This window comes from Rhinatrema bivittatum, chromosome 4 (genome assembly GCF_901001135.1).
Source record: "Rhinatrema bivittatum chromosome 4, aRhiBiv1.1, whole genome shotgun sequence".
NCBI lineage: Eukaryota > Metazoa > Chordata > Amphibia > Gymnophiona > Rhinatrematidae > Rhinatrema > Rhinatrema bivittatum.
Window position 1 is genome coordinate 100,029,906 of NC_042618.1, and position 16,673 is coordinate 100,046,578.

The window sequence follows — 16,673 nt, forward strand, 5'->3', positions numbered from 1 at the left end:
GCCACCACCGTCTAATCAAACTAAAAGTCCAGCTGGCCATGAGAACATGCCGTCTCAACCCAAGGGGGAGGTGGCTGGCTAGGCAGAAGACCACCTTCTCATGGTGCATCAGCTGCTGCCTGTTAAGGTCTATCTTGCGCACTCACCAGCTACGTTTGTGCAGCCTAAGAACCACACAAGGACTCGCTACCCCATGCCGTGACACCTGGAGTATGGTAATTTAATGAGCAGCATACAGGGCTTGGATAGCCGGACCTTGCTTTGTGTAGCTTGCACATTGCACACAGCACCACCTTCTCCTGCCTGCCCTGAGCTTCCTCTGAGTTCTTCCAGCCTCTCTCCTCTCCCCAGGCCAATTAAAAAGGGGAGAGCAGGCAGCAAGCCCTGGACGTGACTTCTGAGTTTTGGGAGTAGCAACTCTGAAGGAGCTTTGGCAGCCATATGTAGCAGTTGAGGTAACTAATTTTAGCCAGCTGCCTGCCCCACACTAACTGCTTCCTTCTCCTGCACTTGTTTACAGAGGGCACTGATTGGCTCATGTGTGTCTCTGTCCCTTCCCTCCCTTTGTTTTAAAATTGGGAAGAAAGCCTGGTGGGGCTGTCGATGCTTTCCTAGCTGTTTTGGGCATATGAGCCCTCTCAATGTCTGCTGCACTTACTCCTTGGAAGTTGATGTTCCAAACAGAATTTTTGTTAATGTAGCTGTACTTCGAGAAATACTGGGATAGAGCTCCAAGGAGCTGCTTGCAGGGCTTTTCTATCAATGTATAGGCTTTCTCACCAAAAGACACTGCTTTCATTAAATGTTCTCTGATTAAAAAAAAAAAAATCACAGAAGTACCCCTAATTCTGTGTATTAAGCTTCAGAAATCCAGCATCCTGGAGCACTGAGGTCAGTTCAGGAATTTCTGATAAGTATTGTTCAGCTGTATTTTATTGAATCTGTATACAATCTCCTGGGCCTGAATGCATACCTATAACTATTTTTATTTATTTATTTGAAAACTTTTTTATACCGATATTCGTAGGGACATCATATCGGTTTACATCTACTTTTTTTTTTTTTTTAATTTCTGAGGCTGGAGGGACTTCACTGCTTCAAGTGGATGGTAGATCAAGAACACAGAGCTAATGGTTAAAGAAAATGCCTTCATCAGAAAAGCTTCCTGGGTGCGCTTTGAGAGTTACAGGGATGGTAGGAAGGTCGTAGTTGCATGGGAATTAGCTAAACCTCTGTACTGAGATTTTGTGTGTGAATCTCTTTGATGCCAGTATTCAGTTTGATTTGCAGGAATAAATAAAATTTTTGATTTGGGAAAAATTGATTTAGTTCAGTGGTATTAAAAATGACAGTTGGAAAACTTAACTTTAGGATGAATTAAGCACAGTTAAGCTCTGGAATATGTTGCCAGAGGATGTGGTTAGTGCAGTCAGGGGTACATTTTAAGAAACAGCGCGCGCGCATACTTTTGTTGGTGCGCCGAGCCCTGCGCGCGCTGCCCGTTCCCTCCGAGGCCGCTCCGAAATCGGAGCGGCCTCGAAGGGAATTTTCCTTCCACCCCCCCCTCCCCTACCTTTATTCTAAAAGTTACGCCCGCCTGCCGGCAAGTGTAACTCATGCGTGCCAGCGGGCTGCTGGCGCACCATCTCCCGGAGGCTGTTCCAGAGGACTGCACCACGCCCCCCTAGCGAAGCCCTGGGACTTGTGCGCGCCGCTGAGCCTATGCAAAATAGGCTCGGCGCACGCAGGGGGGTTTTAAAAGGGTTATGCACGTAACCCTTTTAAAATCCGGCCCTTAGTGTAGCTGGGTTCAAAAAAGGTTTGGATAAGTTCTTGGAGGAGAAGTCCATTAACGGCCTTTAATCAAGTTTACTTAGCGAATAGCCAGTGCTATTAATTGCATCAGTAGCATGGGATCTTCTTAGTGTTTGGGTAATTGCCAGGTTCTTGTGGCCTGGTTTGGCCTCTGTTGGAAACAGGATGCTGGGCTTGATGGACCCATAGTCTGACTCAGCATGGCAATTTCTTATGTTCTTATGTAATTCAAGTGGTCCTTGTGCATGAGGCATGTGCTACTCCTTGTGATGCTTTCTGGCTTTAATTCTAGCTGTCTGCACCCAGTTACCGCCCCCTCAGCAAGTCCCAAGGTCCTCCCGCTTTAAGGTGTTTGATGAGAATGCTGTTGACACCCCTGGAGCTGAACTTTATTCACTGACCCCACAACCATGGGCTGCACCACCTCCAACAAGGGCTAAAGAGAATGAACAGAGGGCAGGGACCTGGAACTCTGGACGGGTAAGAACCAGGAGAGAATTTGGTCCAAATAGGAAGGGGAGGGAGACAGAAAAAGAAGGGCTTGGGAGGCAAGAAAAGAGAGAGAGGGCTGCATAATGAGGGTGTTTGTGCCTGAAATAACTCAACCCAAAACGCTGAATTCTCCAATTGGGGAAACACTCAGTACAGTATACATTGATCAGTTTTTCTTTGCTTGTTTCTGGTACTGAGTGTGTTTTGTTTTTGTTTTGTTTTTTTGAGACCATTGTGGCGTCTCGCGTGTACATTTAATGGTGTGATCGCCAAACCACCAAAAATAGACACTGGGGACACAAAAAGGTAATGGAGGAGAATAATGGCAGGGTAGGTTGATAGGTCCAGGGTGGGAAATGTGAATAGGGAGACAGATGAGAAGAGGCTGTGAGACATTGAGCTTTATGGTTGTTACCTGTTGGATTTGTTCCCTTGCAGCATTCGCGCACGACCTCTGCTCTGGACATACCCTGCAGCCTGCCCAGCTTTACACCGTATGTCGAGGAGTCTGTAAAACAACCAGCCATGTAAGTTTATTCCGTAGTGGAAAAATATTCAGAAAAACTGGTGCCAGTCAACATTTTTAGGCAGGGCAAGAAACTTTATTTCCTTTATAACCTTTAGTTCTGGGTGTACATCTATTTTTTTTTTTTTTTAAATATATATTTTTACATTACACAAATAGAATGCTAAGGGATATTATGTTTTCCATAAAACATTCTTTATTACATATTATTCTAATCACCTTAGGCTGTACAAATTTAAATATTTATACCTGCTTTACAAGAAATCTTTCAAAGATACCATACACATGTTCCTTCAATATTTTCCATCCCATCAACTACTTCATATTTCAATATGATCCTTTCACAACTCTACAAATTTCTACTACATATAAATAGATTAGTTACATACAAAAAAATTCCTAGACTTTTTATTATCATAACATATTTTATAAGAGCATTTTGTGTGTGTGTATATCTATATGTATGTATAACCACAGAAAAGGTTTGTGTGTGTGGAGCTGGCATTAAGCCTTGAGCCCCAAAAGTTTAACAGAAAGTCAGAAAACACTGCTTTTCTGTGGATCTTCCTACTTAGTATCGCCATGATATTAAATCGGAAGAACCATAGAAAGCAGCAATGGGGAGGGGAGTCTTGATGGTGGTCAGGTTTGGAAAACAGACGCTCAGTTTTAGGAGCATCCACTTTCCTAATCTGTGAGGCTCGTAAAATTGAGAGTTTGTTTTCCTAACCCACGCTCAGCCACTTCTCTGAGGTGCTAGAGGCGCATAATTTCCCCTAGCGCCTCCTTTTTAATGCAGTGGCTCATTAGCCTACTGCATCGCTCCCAGGAGTTGGATGGGTTCGCATTAGGAAAGCGGGCGCACAGTCATGAACGCCCGTTTTTCCCGCACAGATTTTGCATCAGCCTGCTAATACACTCCTGTCCTGACAGTCTGCCAGTATTCTCCATCTCCAGTACATATGTAGTCCATACTGTGGAGTGAGACCTGGATAGGCCAGATAAAGAACAGAGACTAAGCAGCTGCTGCAGTGAAAGGCCAGTCCCGCCCCTGTCGAGCATTGCCCTGAGGTTGATAACTTGATGGGGAATCTCTCCTGAGGTGACAGTGTTAAATTCCCTCCCTGAGTTGAGGTGCAATGGTGTCGAAAGCATACAGGTCTGTTTCTGGCTGGGGTCGGAACTTGTACATTTTACCTCTCTCTGGTCTGCTCTGTTTCCCCCGCCCTATGCTTACTCTCTCCCCCACACCAGGGCTATTTGGTAGGCAAGGTCCCTGAACTCATAGAGATGTTAGAGGCGCTGAGTACACACGGAGCTCAGGCCTGGAGGGTTGTGCTGCCAGTGACTTAGACACGGATTGGGAGTCACTGGTCCCCTTACTCAACGGTGACTAACTCTTGGAGAGCTTGGATCAGGGGAAATAAAATAGCAGCAGCGCGTGGGAAGTGGCACCGCACAGTAGAATGGCTTATTTTGTGTGGTGCCATGCAAAAGCGGGTCTTCCTCCTTGATTTCGTGGCTTGCCGAGAGAGAGCTGTCACTCTTTTTTTTTTTTTTTTTTTTTGCAGTGTCTGAGAAAGAAAGCTTAGCAACCTTAATTTAGTCCAGCGAGGCAGGCGATCAGCAGTGCCTCTGTCCTAAGAGCCCTGAGGAGGGAGATCTGCGTCTGTGAGTTGGACTACATCTTGGCAGAAACTGTAGCCATGTTAGGTGTGCGGGTGACTGGCTTAGGGCCGGGATCTTCCTTTCATGTCTAACAGCGCAGGAAGTGATAGGTAACTGTTTTGTCCTGGTGCCCTGTTCCACTATCCTGCTTGAGGTGATTTGTTTATTCGTGAAGTAAGCTTCAAGATGGGGTTGGCTATTTTTTGGCACTTCTTGCAGTTCAGGTGGGTGGGAATGGTGGCCATTTTTTATATGCAGGCCTTGCTTTCTCATTCCCGAGGAGGCAGTTTGGCCTTAGCAATGTCTGCAGTTTCAGTGGAGCAGCATGTGTCGTCTGTTTTTTTTAAGGAGGCAGTGTCCTTGATTGTGTCAGCATGGGGATTCTCTCCTGTCCCGGAATTCACTGTGGTATTTTTATAGGTTCTGGAAGAACAAATAGAGAGCCCTGGACAGTGTGTTTCCTCAGGTGCCTTTGTTAGCTGTGATATGAGCTGTTTCAGAAATGAAGTGATGATTCCCTGTCAGTCCTTCATGGAGAAATGTGTATAAGGTTAATTAAGTGTATAGCTGGTATCTATATTACAGAAGCCATGAGGGTAACCTGCATTGAATAGCAGTAACCACCCTTCACAGAAGACTTGGGGGTAACCCTTAACAATAGCCATGGGGCTATCCTGAGCGATACAGCAATTGTTACCCTTAGCAGAACAAACAGGTTATGATTTGGCATGTAGCGTGTCTAGGGGTGTAGCCTCAGTGGTGACGGTACAACGACTGCTTTGGTTGTGGAACTGGTTGGCAGACACTATCTCCAGTTACATTTGACAAAACTACCCTTCAGGGGCTGTCTTTTTGGTGATGAGTGGGAGAAAATGGCGAATAAGTGGGGTGATTCAACGATCCCTTGCCTACCAGAAGATTGAAAGTCTTTTTCATGGTCCTCTTTCTCAGGGGGCTGTTTTCAAGACTCTGGAACAGTGGTCCCCAAACCTGTCCTGGAGGGCCACCAGCCAGTCGGGTTTTTGGGATAGCCACAATGAATATGCATGAGAGAAAATTTGCATGTTATGGAGGCAGTGCGTGCAAATTTTCTCTCATGCATATTCATTGTGGCTATCCCAAAAACCCGACTGGCTGGTGGCCCTCCAGGACAGGTTTGGGGACCACTGCTCTAGAAGGTTTTGCCAGAAAAGAGGTCAGAGGTATCTCATTTCTTTGGTAGGTCTCAGTTCTTTCGGTGTAAGAAGCCAGGTAAAAATGAAAGCTGAATCCTTTCGTCCAATTTTGGATCTGAAGCGGGTCAACAAGTTTCTAAGAGTGGCCTGTTTCCAGATGCACTCTGAACTTATGGCAGTGCAGAAGGGAGAGTTTCTCATTTCCTTAGATCTAATGAAAGCTTATCTGCATATTCCAATCCAGGAAGAGCATCAGCAATTCCTGTGCTTCGCAGTGCTTGGCCATCATTACCAGTTTCAGACTTTTCCATTCAGTTTCGGGATGGTATCCAGAACCTTTTCGAAGCTGATGGTGGTGGTGCAAGGAAGGCATTTTAGTCCATCCGTATCTAGACAATTGGTTGATAAGGGCCCCGTTCAGATACGAGAGTCAAACGGTGTCTCGCAGGGTGGTTCAGTTGCCTCAGGAGCTTGGTTGACTAATCCATATCTTCAAGAGCAATTTAGAGCCCACTCATTCTTTCTAGTATTGGGAGCTCAGTTCGAAACAGTTCAAGCCAAAGTGTTCCTGCTGGAACTGCGAATCCAGAAGCTGTGGGGACAAATTGGAGCCTTGCATTTGACCAGCCCTTTTCGTGTGGGTGTCCCTGCAGACCCTAAGTTCCATGGTGTGATGACTCTTGAGCTGGTCGTTCAGGGTGGCACGTGCATCCACTGCAGAGGACGCTGTTATCTCTGTGGCATCCTCAGCCTCATGAATACAGGATTCAGCTCTCTCTCCTGGCGACAGTGAAGCAGGACCACATCTGGTGGCAGACGAGGACTCCCACTTCTGATGGCGGTAGAGGGAGCATCTGGTCAAGGGAATGGACTTGCAGGCTCCCAACTGGATAGTAATAACTATGGATGCAAGTCTCTACAGACAGCTGTCAAACCTGCTGACAGCCATGGGTTCGGAAACTGGACGCCAGCAAAATTGAGCGTCCGGTTTTCAAGCCGCGGGCCATCAACATGCATTTGCATGTTGCGGGCGCTATTAGGTTCGGGGGGGGGGGGGGTTGGACGTGCGTTTTCGACGTTCTATTACCCCTTACTGAATAAAGGGTAAAGCTAGCACGTCAAATGCACGTCCAATCGCGGGTTAACAGTGCGCTCCGCTGGAGCGCACTGTACTGTATCGGCCTGATAGATCTATGGATACTGTGGGCTATAAATGCCCAGATAACATAACATAAAGGTGATCAATGCCTTTAGGAGGTCAGATCATCTGTTTTCTTTTCTGGTCAGAGGAAAGAGGAAGATCTGTCTAAGGCTAGAATAGCTTGATGGATCAAAGTAATTAGTTCAACCTACATTTCTAAAGCTCTAATGGTGCCTAGAGATCTCAGGGCTCATTCTACAAGGGCACAAGTGGGTTCGTCTGTGGAACATCACCTGGTTTTTCCAGAGGGAGATATTCAAGTTGGCAGTTCAATCTTCCTTGCATTTCTTACCAGATATTACTACTTGAATGTGTGGGCTAGACACACTGCTTCCTTTGGGGTGGGGGGATCTTGAAGGCAGACTTGTCAGGATCCCGCCCACTTTGCGGGTTGTTTGGGAATGTCCCATGCATCTGGAACGGTTTGTTAGAACAAAAAAGGAAGGAAAACTTCCTTGAGTCATTTTGTACCAGTCCAGGAATCCACTCTGTTATCTTCAGCCTGTTCTGCAGATACTTTTCATCTATCTAGATCTGGTGGTGGTTTAACTGTTTTGGGACCTTTCTCCTTACGATTGGTGGGATGAAATGCCAATCAGGGCTCCCCCTCTGCGGTAGGGGGAAAGTAATTTTAAAATTAATTGCTTTGTTATGGAAATACTGATTCTGCTGATTGCAGGCTTTATGGGTCGCTATATAGGAAAGTTGAGCAATGTAGTTATTCTTTACCTCCATCTGCTGGTAGGTGAACCTAATCCATGCGTCTGGACTTTTCTGGTAAGACTCAAGGAAAAAAATGACCAGGTAAGAAGCAAAATATTTTTCCTTCTACCAAATTTCGGCTCAATCCTTACACAAAGACTGTCCCTGTCTGGCAAATGTAACTAAAAAAAAAAAGGGGGGGAGGGGAATAGGGCCTTATTTAAAAATGTCATGACTGTGATGGATTTCTCAATGCAGTACTGGAATGTCATGAAACTTTTTTTTTTTCTTTTTCAGAACCCCCTGTAAAATTAATCCCACAATCAATGGTGTTCTGAGTGCACGAAAGCCTGGAAAAGAGGAGGATCCTTTGCAGAGAGTCCAGAGCCAGCCTGAGGAGAAGGAGCAGAGGGCGATGTACTGTAAGGACCAGGTCTGCGCTGGAGTTGAGGAGTTCTCCTTTGAAGAGATCAGGGCAGAAATTTACATTAAAAAAATATGGAAGAAAAGAGAAGGTAATATGTCAAGTCATGAAGAATTCATCAAACTATTCCCTTCAAGCCACATCTACAAGATTGTAGCCACTCCTGGGTTAGTTCCAATCTCTCAGACACTATAGTCTATAGGGCCAATATTCAGCCACTATCCGGCTGTACAAGTTAGCTAGGTAAACGTATCTGGCTAACTTGGCTGAGTTATCCATTGGCATGGCAATGCCTCTGAGTATACTTTACTATTTTTTATAGGTAGCTAGATAAGTTTATCCAGCTTACTTTAGGAAGGCTGAATAGCAGTCCGACACTTATCCACTTAAGCAAGCCACATAATGCTGAATATCAGCCCTTATCCAGCTAAGTTACCTGACAAATAGCTCCACCTGAGAATGTAACTATCCCGCCCTTCATTTAGCTGGCTAAAACGTTAACCAGTTAAATGGTAGCTGCTGACCACTTCCAGATATTCAAACACTTCCACTAAATCTGAACTTAACGGGCTAAGTAATACCTAATATTGGGTCCTGTTCTCTTATCAAAAGATGTTTATATCAGATAGGGCTTATTCAATGAAACATATATAGAAACATAGAAATGACGGCAGAAGAAGACCAAACGGCCCATCCAGTCTGCCCAGCAAGCTACGCACTTTATCCATTTTTTTCCCTTTTTCTCTCTCCCACCTGTTACTATTGGCTTCCAGTACCCTCCAGCCCTAATTCCCCTCCACCCCACCACCAATTTAGAGAGCAGCTCCGTATCTGCATCCAAGTGACATCCAGCTCAATTAGGGGTAGCAACCGCTGTAACAAGCAGGCCACACCCTTGCCCCATACTCTTACCCACCCCTGTTTTTATTTTTGTTTGTGTTTTTGTTTTTTTATTTTTGGAGATAGCAGCCCTCCATCCTTCCACTCCGTGAAGGTGGAACACTAACTACTGGCCACTGGCATCCCGCTCCGTGAATGTTTAATACACAGACTTTTAAGGCTTATCTGAGAGGGAAGGAGAGTGAACGAATGTTAGATTGTAACATGTTGTAAAAGATTTTTCAGTGGAATTTATTTAAACGTTCATTATGCTGTTTTTTGGGATATTCTAATTTACAGAAGATCTGCAGACCAAGGCACAGCTGAGAGTTAAGCTAGAACAAAAAATTCAGGAGATGGAGAAAAAGCTAAAAGAAAAAGAGGACAAGGAGGAACAGAATCTAGCTGAGGAGGTATTCTCATAGACTTATTTTGAGAGAGAGCAATCTTTGCGCAGAGCACCTCTTCTGTAGTTCTAAGAATACTCACAAGTGCTGTCGTAAAGAGGTGCGCGTGCATAATTTTTGGTTCTTTCATTTTTGTCTTCTTTTTTTGGTACTTTAAATTTATGCCCCAAATACTGTTTAATGCACACACAATAGAATTTTATTCTCACAGGCTGTACTTGCTTGCACAAAATCCAATTTTATGCATGTAAAAAATGTACATAAGCTTCCAAAATGAATGAAAAAGAATGCACATCTCTACCATGTTAGTGCTAATATTGGGTACTTCTATCAAGTAAAGAGACAGCATTTTTCTTGAAACTAATTGTTTCTATAACGGATAGTTCTGGGACTTAATTTTAACATTCTATACTGGAATTAGCATCCCAGCTCTTGTGAAAAATGCCATGATATCTTTAATGTCTATGCTGTACATTTTGTTATCTCATCAGAGAGCTGGCACTTTTGGTAACATAGTGCCTCCTTGTACTGATGCAGAAGAGTACTTCCTGTTATGCTGCAGCACATAGTGCTTCTTGGAGATATGCTATCCAAATACTAGCCAGGCTCAGTGTCGCTTGGTATCAGTAGTTTAAAGGTACAAGTCATGTCAAATCTTTTTTGGACAGGTGAGTGTCAGGTGGCTCAGCTAATCAGTGTTTATTTCTGGGTTAAGCCCTGCCCACTGACCCTTCTCTCAACCAATCAGTCTTCATTTCCGGTACAAGCTTTGCCCCTAGCTCAACCCCTTTTAACATCTATTAGCTCCACCCAAACCATGCCCCTTTTTTTGACATCACATCCAAATAGCCCCCCCCCCCCCCCCCACCCCCCCCCCCCCCCCCCCCCCCCCCCCCCCCCCCTTTTTTGTTCCTTTTTGATGACTTAGACCGGAACTGGAATTACACTTTTCAAGATGGCAGCAGCTGCCTGGGGACAGGAAAAGATTATACATCCAAGAATGGTGATTGTATCAGGGCCCAGAAACAGCTTTCGCTGAGGACAAGCAGGATGGTAGTCCTCACACATGGGCGACATCATCAGGTGGAGCCTGATACAGAAAATGTATGTTAAAGTTTCTAGAATTTGAATAGGTACACGGAGCATGCCCAGCATGCATTATGTTCAAACAATTTTTATTGGTTTTACAAAATATATACAAAGTAAAGAGGGTGTTTCCTGAGCCCTCCCGAGGTTAGGCAAACCAACAAACATATACACCTTTTCTCCCCCCCCATATGCAGAATCTCCCCCCCCCCCCCAACCCATCCCCTCTGCAATCCTCTATAGTCCACAACATTGAGACAGACGGAGTGGCCAGGCAAATAGTCTGGATCATCAGGCAAGTCCAAGGGAAAGATAGCAGTCACCACTCAATCATTCAGCGCAAGACTACGCGCCCGGGAAGGAAGTCGTTGAAGATAGGAATTCCAGATGCTTGAGAATAGATGACGCCGTCGCGGAGAACCCCGAGCCGCCATACTCTCCATGGACATCATGGCATGCAGATGATTCCTCCACCCCCAGAAAGATGGGGGCTCCGGGGAACGCCAAAGCAACAAAATGGTTTTCTTCCCCACCAAACCAGCTTTTTGTAGTAGCAGGCGCGCACCAGGATCTCGAACTCTAATGGGGGAAATGCAGCCAAATAAAAACCACATGGGCGAAAAAGGCAGGGCCACATCCAATAAATCTGCCATATAATCCGTTATCTTACGCCAAAATTTGCGAATCAAAGGGCACGTCCAAAAAACATGGGACAGCGTACCCACCGTCCCAGGACAGCGAACACAGGAAGATGAAACAGCTATAGAGGAATTATACGCCATCTGGGGAGATATGTACGCCCGACTTAAAAATTTAAACTGCATTTCCCTAAAGTACATATTAGCCGAGATCCTGGTGATACGCCGAAAACAGTTGCGTAAAATGAGGCTTGTAAGACAAAAGTCCCCATCCCTATTCCACCGCTCCACTAGGTAGGAATAAACATCCAACCTAAGCCGGTGCTGCAAGAATTTATAATAACTAGATAGTGAAGGGACCCTGGTCTGCTCAAAGTGAAAAAGACTATCTAGTGTAATGAACAGTGTATGCTCCTTAGTAGCCGCCGGCAGAGTGTTCACATAGTGGCGGACTTGTAATTAGGGAAAAATATGAGTAGCCCCCAGGTGATACAAGTCTCGGAAATCCGAGAACTGCATAAATTCCCCTTCACGAGTCCACAGGTGCCCCAAGTGAGTAATATCTTTGGACACCCACGCCTTAAACATAACGGATTGAGACCCCGCGGGGAAATCGACATTCCCACCCAGGGGTAAAAAGTAAGCACATGTCGAGGGAACTTGTAAAAGCCTGGTAAGACGGAACCAAGTAAGCCTAAGAGGCCTAACCAGAGCAGTTTGGGACACAATGGCCGGAAGGCGGCCCGAACTCGCCTGAAGCACATAAGCCGGGGCCAGCGGATGTAAAAGAGCTTGGTCCACTGACAAGGACGCATAATGGGAGGTCCCTATCAGCCAATTACGTATGAGCCGCAAATTGCAGGCTAAGTTATAACGAGCGAGATCGGGCACACCCAAACCACCCATCCCCCAAGGATTCTGTAGCCACCTTAGAGGAAGTGCCCAGCATGCATTATACCACACATCTATGCAGGGTCCCTCTTCAGTCTTTTCTCTTTTTTCCTTCTATGGAGCTATGAGTCTCTCGGTTTGATTGAGCTCAAAACTTGGCTTTTTGCTTTGTGGAAAACTTTTGTTTTTCAGTTTTTCGCAATTTTTTTTTCTCTTCAATCTGTCACTGGGTCCCTCTCAGTGCCTTCCCATAGCGTCAGGGTTTTTGGCGTTTTGGTAAGTTATGTTCGTGGTCGATTTCCCCCTGTGATAGCAGTGCCTCAGTGGCCGCTGGTCATCGACGCCCGCCAGCATCATCTAACTTCCACCCTTTTGTTTTGCCCTGTAATGCCACATCCAGTTTTTGCTTTATCCCCAGTGCCTGAGGGCCATGTCAATCCCTGATCCTAATGAGGTATGCGTCCTCTGCTTGGAGGTACCGCATGACGTCCAGGGTTGCCGCTTGTGTGTACAGATGTCCACGAAGAGATGTCTGCTTCGACTCAACAAGATGGACCAGCTCTTTGAGCCATTGGCATCAAAAGACCTCGGAGCCGCACTGATGGATACTACACCATCGACATCAGAGGGGACTATCTGTTAAGTCGAGGTCGCCAGTGGATAGGGGCACTGCAGACTGAACGTAGTCTATTTCCTCTGGGCCGTGGAAGCTGGGTTCGTTGTATTTGACTTCTGCACTGGGGAAGGACCGGGCCAAGCATCAAGGGAAGCCTAAGAAGCATAGGCACTGGTCCCCATCGATGCATGGTGCCGGGCATGCCAATGCCCCCAAAGTGGCCCCATGGTGAGGAGTGCCCATCCCCCATTTATGCCTGGGGTCTGCTATGGTCTCCACTGGTCCTGGTACTAGTCGCCAATCCCCCTTGTGGGTCCGAGGAAGATCTGGCCACCCCTCCTTCCTCCCAGTCAGTGTTAGCATTGGCAAAGTTTGAGGAGCTGGAGCGCAGAGTCCAGCTGGAAGTGGAGCGGGCACTGCAGGGCTTCGTTAATGTGGCACAGATGGCACCGGACCTAGGGCCGCCCATTCTCGTACCACTTCTGGAGAAGCTCAGTGTGTGTTTGACTCAGCTGGTGCCTCTTCCCTGGACAGCTTTGGTGCCTGGCGGGGCACTGAGGTGTCCCCATACCAATATGGTGGTCCTCGGAGGAACCGGTGACGAAGAAGCTCCACCGGGGCCAATGGAGGTGCCGAGGCCTGTAGTCTCCCACATCCAGTTCCACTGGTGCTTGTTCCTCCTGGACGTAGGCAGAGTATCTAGGGCCACATCACCTGTGGCATACAGTGAGGACAAGGGCCCAATGATCCCTGAGTGGGATTACGTTTTGGAGTCCTCTGAGGGTTTTAAGGTTCTCCCTTCAGAGCCTTCTCCAGAAGAGCAAAGGAAGTATCCGCCTGAGGACTTGACTTTTCAGGGCTTGTGAATGTGATGGAAGAAGCCATCCTGTTTCAGTTGTTGACTGAGGATGCCAGGCACAAAATGCTTGAGATCCTCCAGTTTATGGCGCCTCCTAAGGAAATCATGGTGGTCCCGGTACATGAGATCCTTAAGGAGTTGTTGCTGAGGATATGGGAACACTCCCTCACAAGGCCACTCATCAATAAGAAGGCTGCAGGATTTGATAAGCGTCAGCCCTCAGCGCCCCTGGGGAAGGACCATAGAGCAATAGATGCTCTTGGGAGGAAAGTATTACTTTATTGCCCGCATTGCCACCTACCAGTTCTACATCAGCCAGTGCTTGTGGGACATTGGGAAGCAGGTGCAGGAGATGGCTGAGCAGCTGCCCCAACAGCAGCAGACACTCTCATGTTACTGGTGCATAAGGGCCTGGAGTGCAGAAAACACGAGGTCCATGCGACCTATGATGTTTTTGAGACTGCATTGAGAGTCTGCAGTGGAAATCTGCTTCCGCAGAGTGGCACAACTGCGAGCATTGGATCTCTGACCCTATGTATAGGGTCGTACCGTGTACTGGAGAGAATCTCTTTGGAGATAAGGTGAGGGATGCTGTGGCCCAAATTAGGGACCACCACGAGACCTCACAAAACCTTTTTGCCAGTACTCCAGACCCATTGTCCTCATCCAGGAGGCCGGCGAGACTGGGGCCAAAGAAGTCTTTCTATCTCCAAAGGAAGTACTATCCTTTGTCTCCTTGCTCCTAGTTGGGTGTATGTTGATCCCCTTTTGTGTTGGGGAGTAGCTTGTAGCTAGATATTCACCCATATGTGAGGACTACCATTCTGCTTGTCTTTGGAGAGAACAGAGTTGCTTACCTGTAACAGGTGTTCTCCGAACGGCAGAATGGTAGTCCTCACGAAACCCGCCCGCCACCCTGCAGAGTTTGGTTTCTCCTATTTTTTATTTTAATTATAATTAATTATAATTCTGTTACATGACTGGAGAGGGCATGCTCAGTGTGCCTAGTCAAAGTTCTAGAAACTTTGACATAAGTTTTTTCTGCATCGGGGCTCCATTTGATGAGGTCATCCATGTGTGAAGACTAACATCCTGCTGTCCTCGGAGAACACTTGTTACAGGTAAGCGACTCTGCTTTATTGCCACATATGCGCAGTAATAACAAAACACAGCATTCTTTTCTTGTGATATGACCCATGCAGGAGGCAGCATTCTTGAATAAGGTTATAGGCAATGATGGCACTAGTAAGCTTAGATGTTTTGTTTATGAAGAGAGAGCACGAGAGGCAGCCATGTTTGAATGAATGATGTCAGCGACCAGTTATGCACAGTACCCAGCCAGCTTTATTGAATGCACTGCTAATGTTTAGTAAAAGAAGAAAAAATTCTGTTTTGCTTTTCTGCAGTTGAGCAAACCTCAAGCAATGGTGTCATCTTCACTGGATGCTCTGAAGTCTCCAGAAGAGCAAGGAGAGATTGCTGTCTTCAGTCCTTCGTTATCAGATCCTGTAAAATTTCCATCAAACAAATGTTTTTCTCTACCTTCCAACTCAGTGAGGTATAGCCGGAAAGAGACTGTTTAAAGTTTGTGTGCATGCTAGTTTGCCTGAAAAATAGCCTGGATATTTTTCTCAATGTCTCCTGACAGCAGCTAGGCAATCTTAATCCATTAGAAGCCAGGCAGTTCTGAAAATTCCATGGAATGCCCTAGTCTGACAAATTGTAGTTATGTATCAAGTGACTGAGAACAAAATATCATCACAGTGTACTCCAGCATCTAAAATTACAAATGAAACAGTTGAAATATACAGCAAAAAAATTTAATTTAAAAAAATGTCACACACATAGCCAGCTTTCATGCAGGTACAATTAAAACATGCACAAACTGAAGACAATATACTAATAAAACAAAATGGTTATTCTACCAGAATAATGTAAAGCACAGAAGACACCAACCCTAGATCTGTAAAACAGCATAAATATATACAACAGCCATAATAACAAGGGTAAGGTCTTAAGTATTATATCCTCCTGCATCCTAGCATAAATAAAGAAAAAGGACAACCTAACAGAAACAAATAAGGGGCTTTCTTCTGGAGCATCTCATTGACTTAACTGACTATCTAAACCAAAGTCTATTCAAATGAAAATGTTTTCAGAGCTTTCTTAAAAGTATAATCAAGCAAACATAGCTGCCCGGGGAGAGTTTTCCACAACAGAGGGTTTACAAACCAAGAAGGCCCTTTCACGGGTAACTAAATGAACCGAACAAGGAAAGGGCGCCTCCAAAAGGCCTCGCTGTGCAGATTTTAGTAGACAGGTGGGTTTATATATGTGCATAATTGCATTGACTTTTGATGATCAGTCTTCCCATAGATTGTTTTGTATTTAATCTGCCATTAAAATGGCAACCAATGGTTTGGTTATATGTTCTGTATGTGGGTACCAGTCAAATACACACAGCAGTGTTCTGAACTATTTTATATTCAGAGAATGGCGTTTCTCCAAGGGCAAGCAGGATGGTAGTCCTCCCACGTGGGTGATATCATTAGATGGAGCCCCAATGTGGAAAACGTATGTCAAAATTTCTAGAACTTTGACTAGGCACATTGAGCATGCCCTATACCAGTGATTCTCAACCGGTGTGTTGAGACACACCAGTATATCACCACATATTGGCAGGTGTCACGTGATACCCACAGCCGGCGGTGCCGAACACCCAAAGACCGACGCTGCTGGCTGCCACCAGAGACTAGGCCGGCGGGGCCGAAGACTTAGCTGTTCAGCTGGGGGTCGGTGTGTGTATGTGAGACAGGGAGGGTGCTTTTGTGTGAGTGTGTGTGTGTGGTGTCCTGTGAGCGAGGAAGAGATGGAGCCTGTTTCTGGCTGGCTGTGGTGGGTGGGTGTGTGTGTGTGTGAGAGAGAGAAGAGACTGGTTGAGGACCGTGAGGACAGCTTCAGCAGCTACTGCTTCTTCTGGTGTGGCCTCCAAGGGAAAGGAGTAGGAAAACTGCTGGAGAGGGTAAGAAAAGGTGGCTCTTTAAGTTCATTTTTCTTGATTGACTGCCACTTTAATTATTGTATATTATGTGATGTCTGCTGTTTTGAAATATTTTATTGGTGTTTTTTAAAATTATTTAAAATTCTTCAGAGTTTTTAATTGTTAGATGTTCTGTTCAGCTGTTTTGATACATTAATTCATATCGTTTTACAATTATTTCTAAGTGGGAATCCATAACAGCTTGGCGCTTTCTGTTTTTCTAATTGGAGGTGTATTAGAGTTTAGGGCCTGGC

The 16,673-nt window shown here is 45.7% G+C and overlaps 1 protein-coding gene across 1 annotated transcript in view; it reads left to right on the forward strand.

Moving 5' to 3' along the window:
* The window catches only part of BUB1B (BUB1 mitotic checkpoint serine/threonine kinase B), a 148,267-nt gene that overhangs the window by 50,956 nt on the left and 80,638 nt on the right, over positions 1 to 16,673 (forward strand). Inside the window, exons 8-12 of the mRNA XM_029598511.1 lie at positions 2,108 to 2,295; positions 2,746 to 2,834; positions 7,877 to 8,094; positions 9,183 to 9,295; positions 14,786 to 14,937. Of these exons, the coding sequence (XP_029454371.1) occupies positions 2,108 to 2,295; positions 2,746 to 2,834; positions 7,877 to 8,094; positions 9,183 to 9,295; positions 14,786 to 14,937 (760 nt within the window). The remainder of the gene's footprint in view (positions 1 to 2,107; positions 2,296 to 2,745; positions 2,835 to 7,876; positions 8,095 to 9,182; positions 9,296 to 14,785; positions 14,938 to 16,673) is intronic.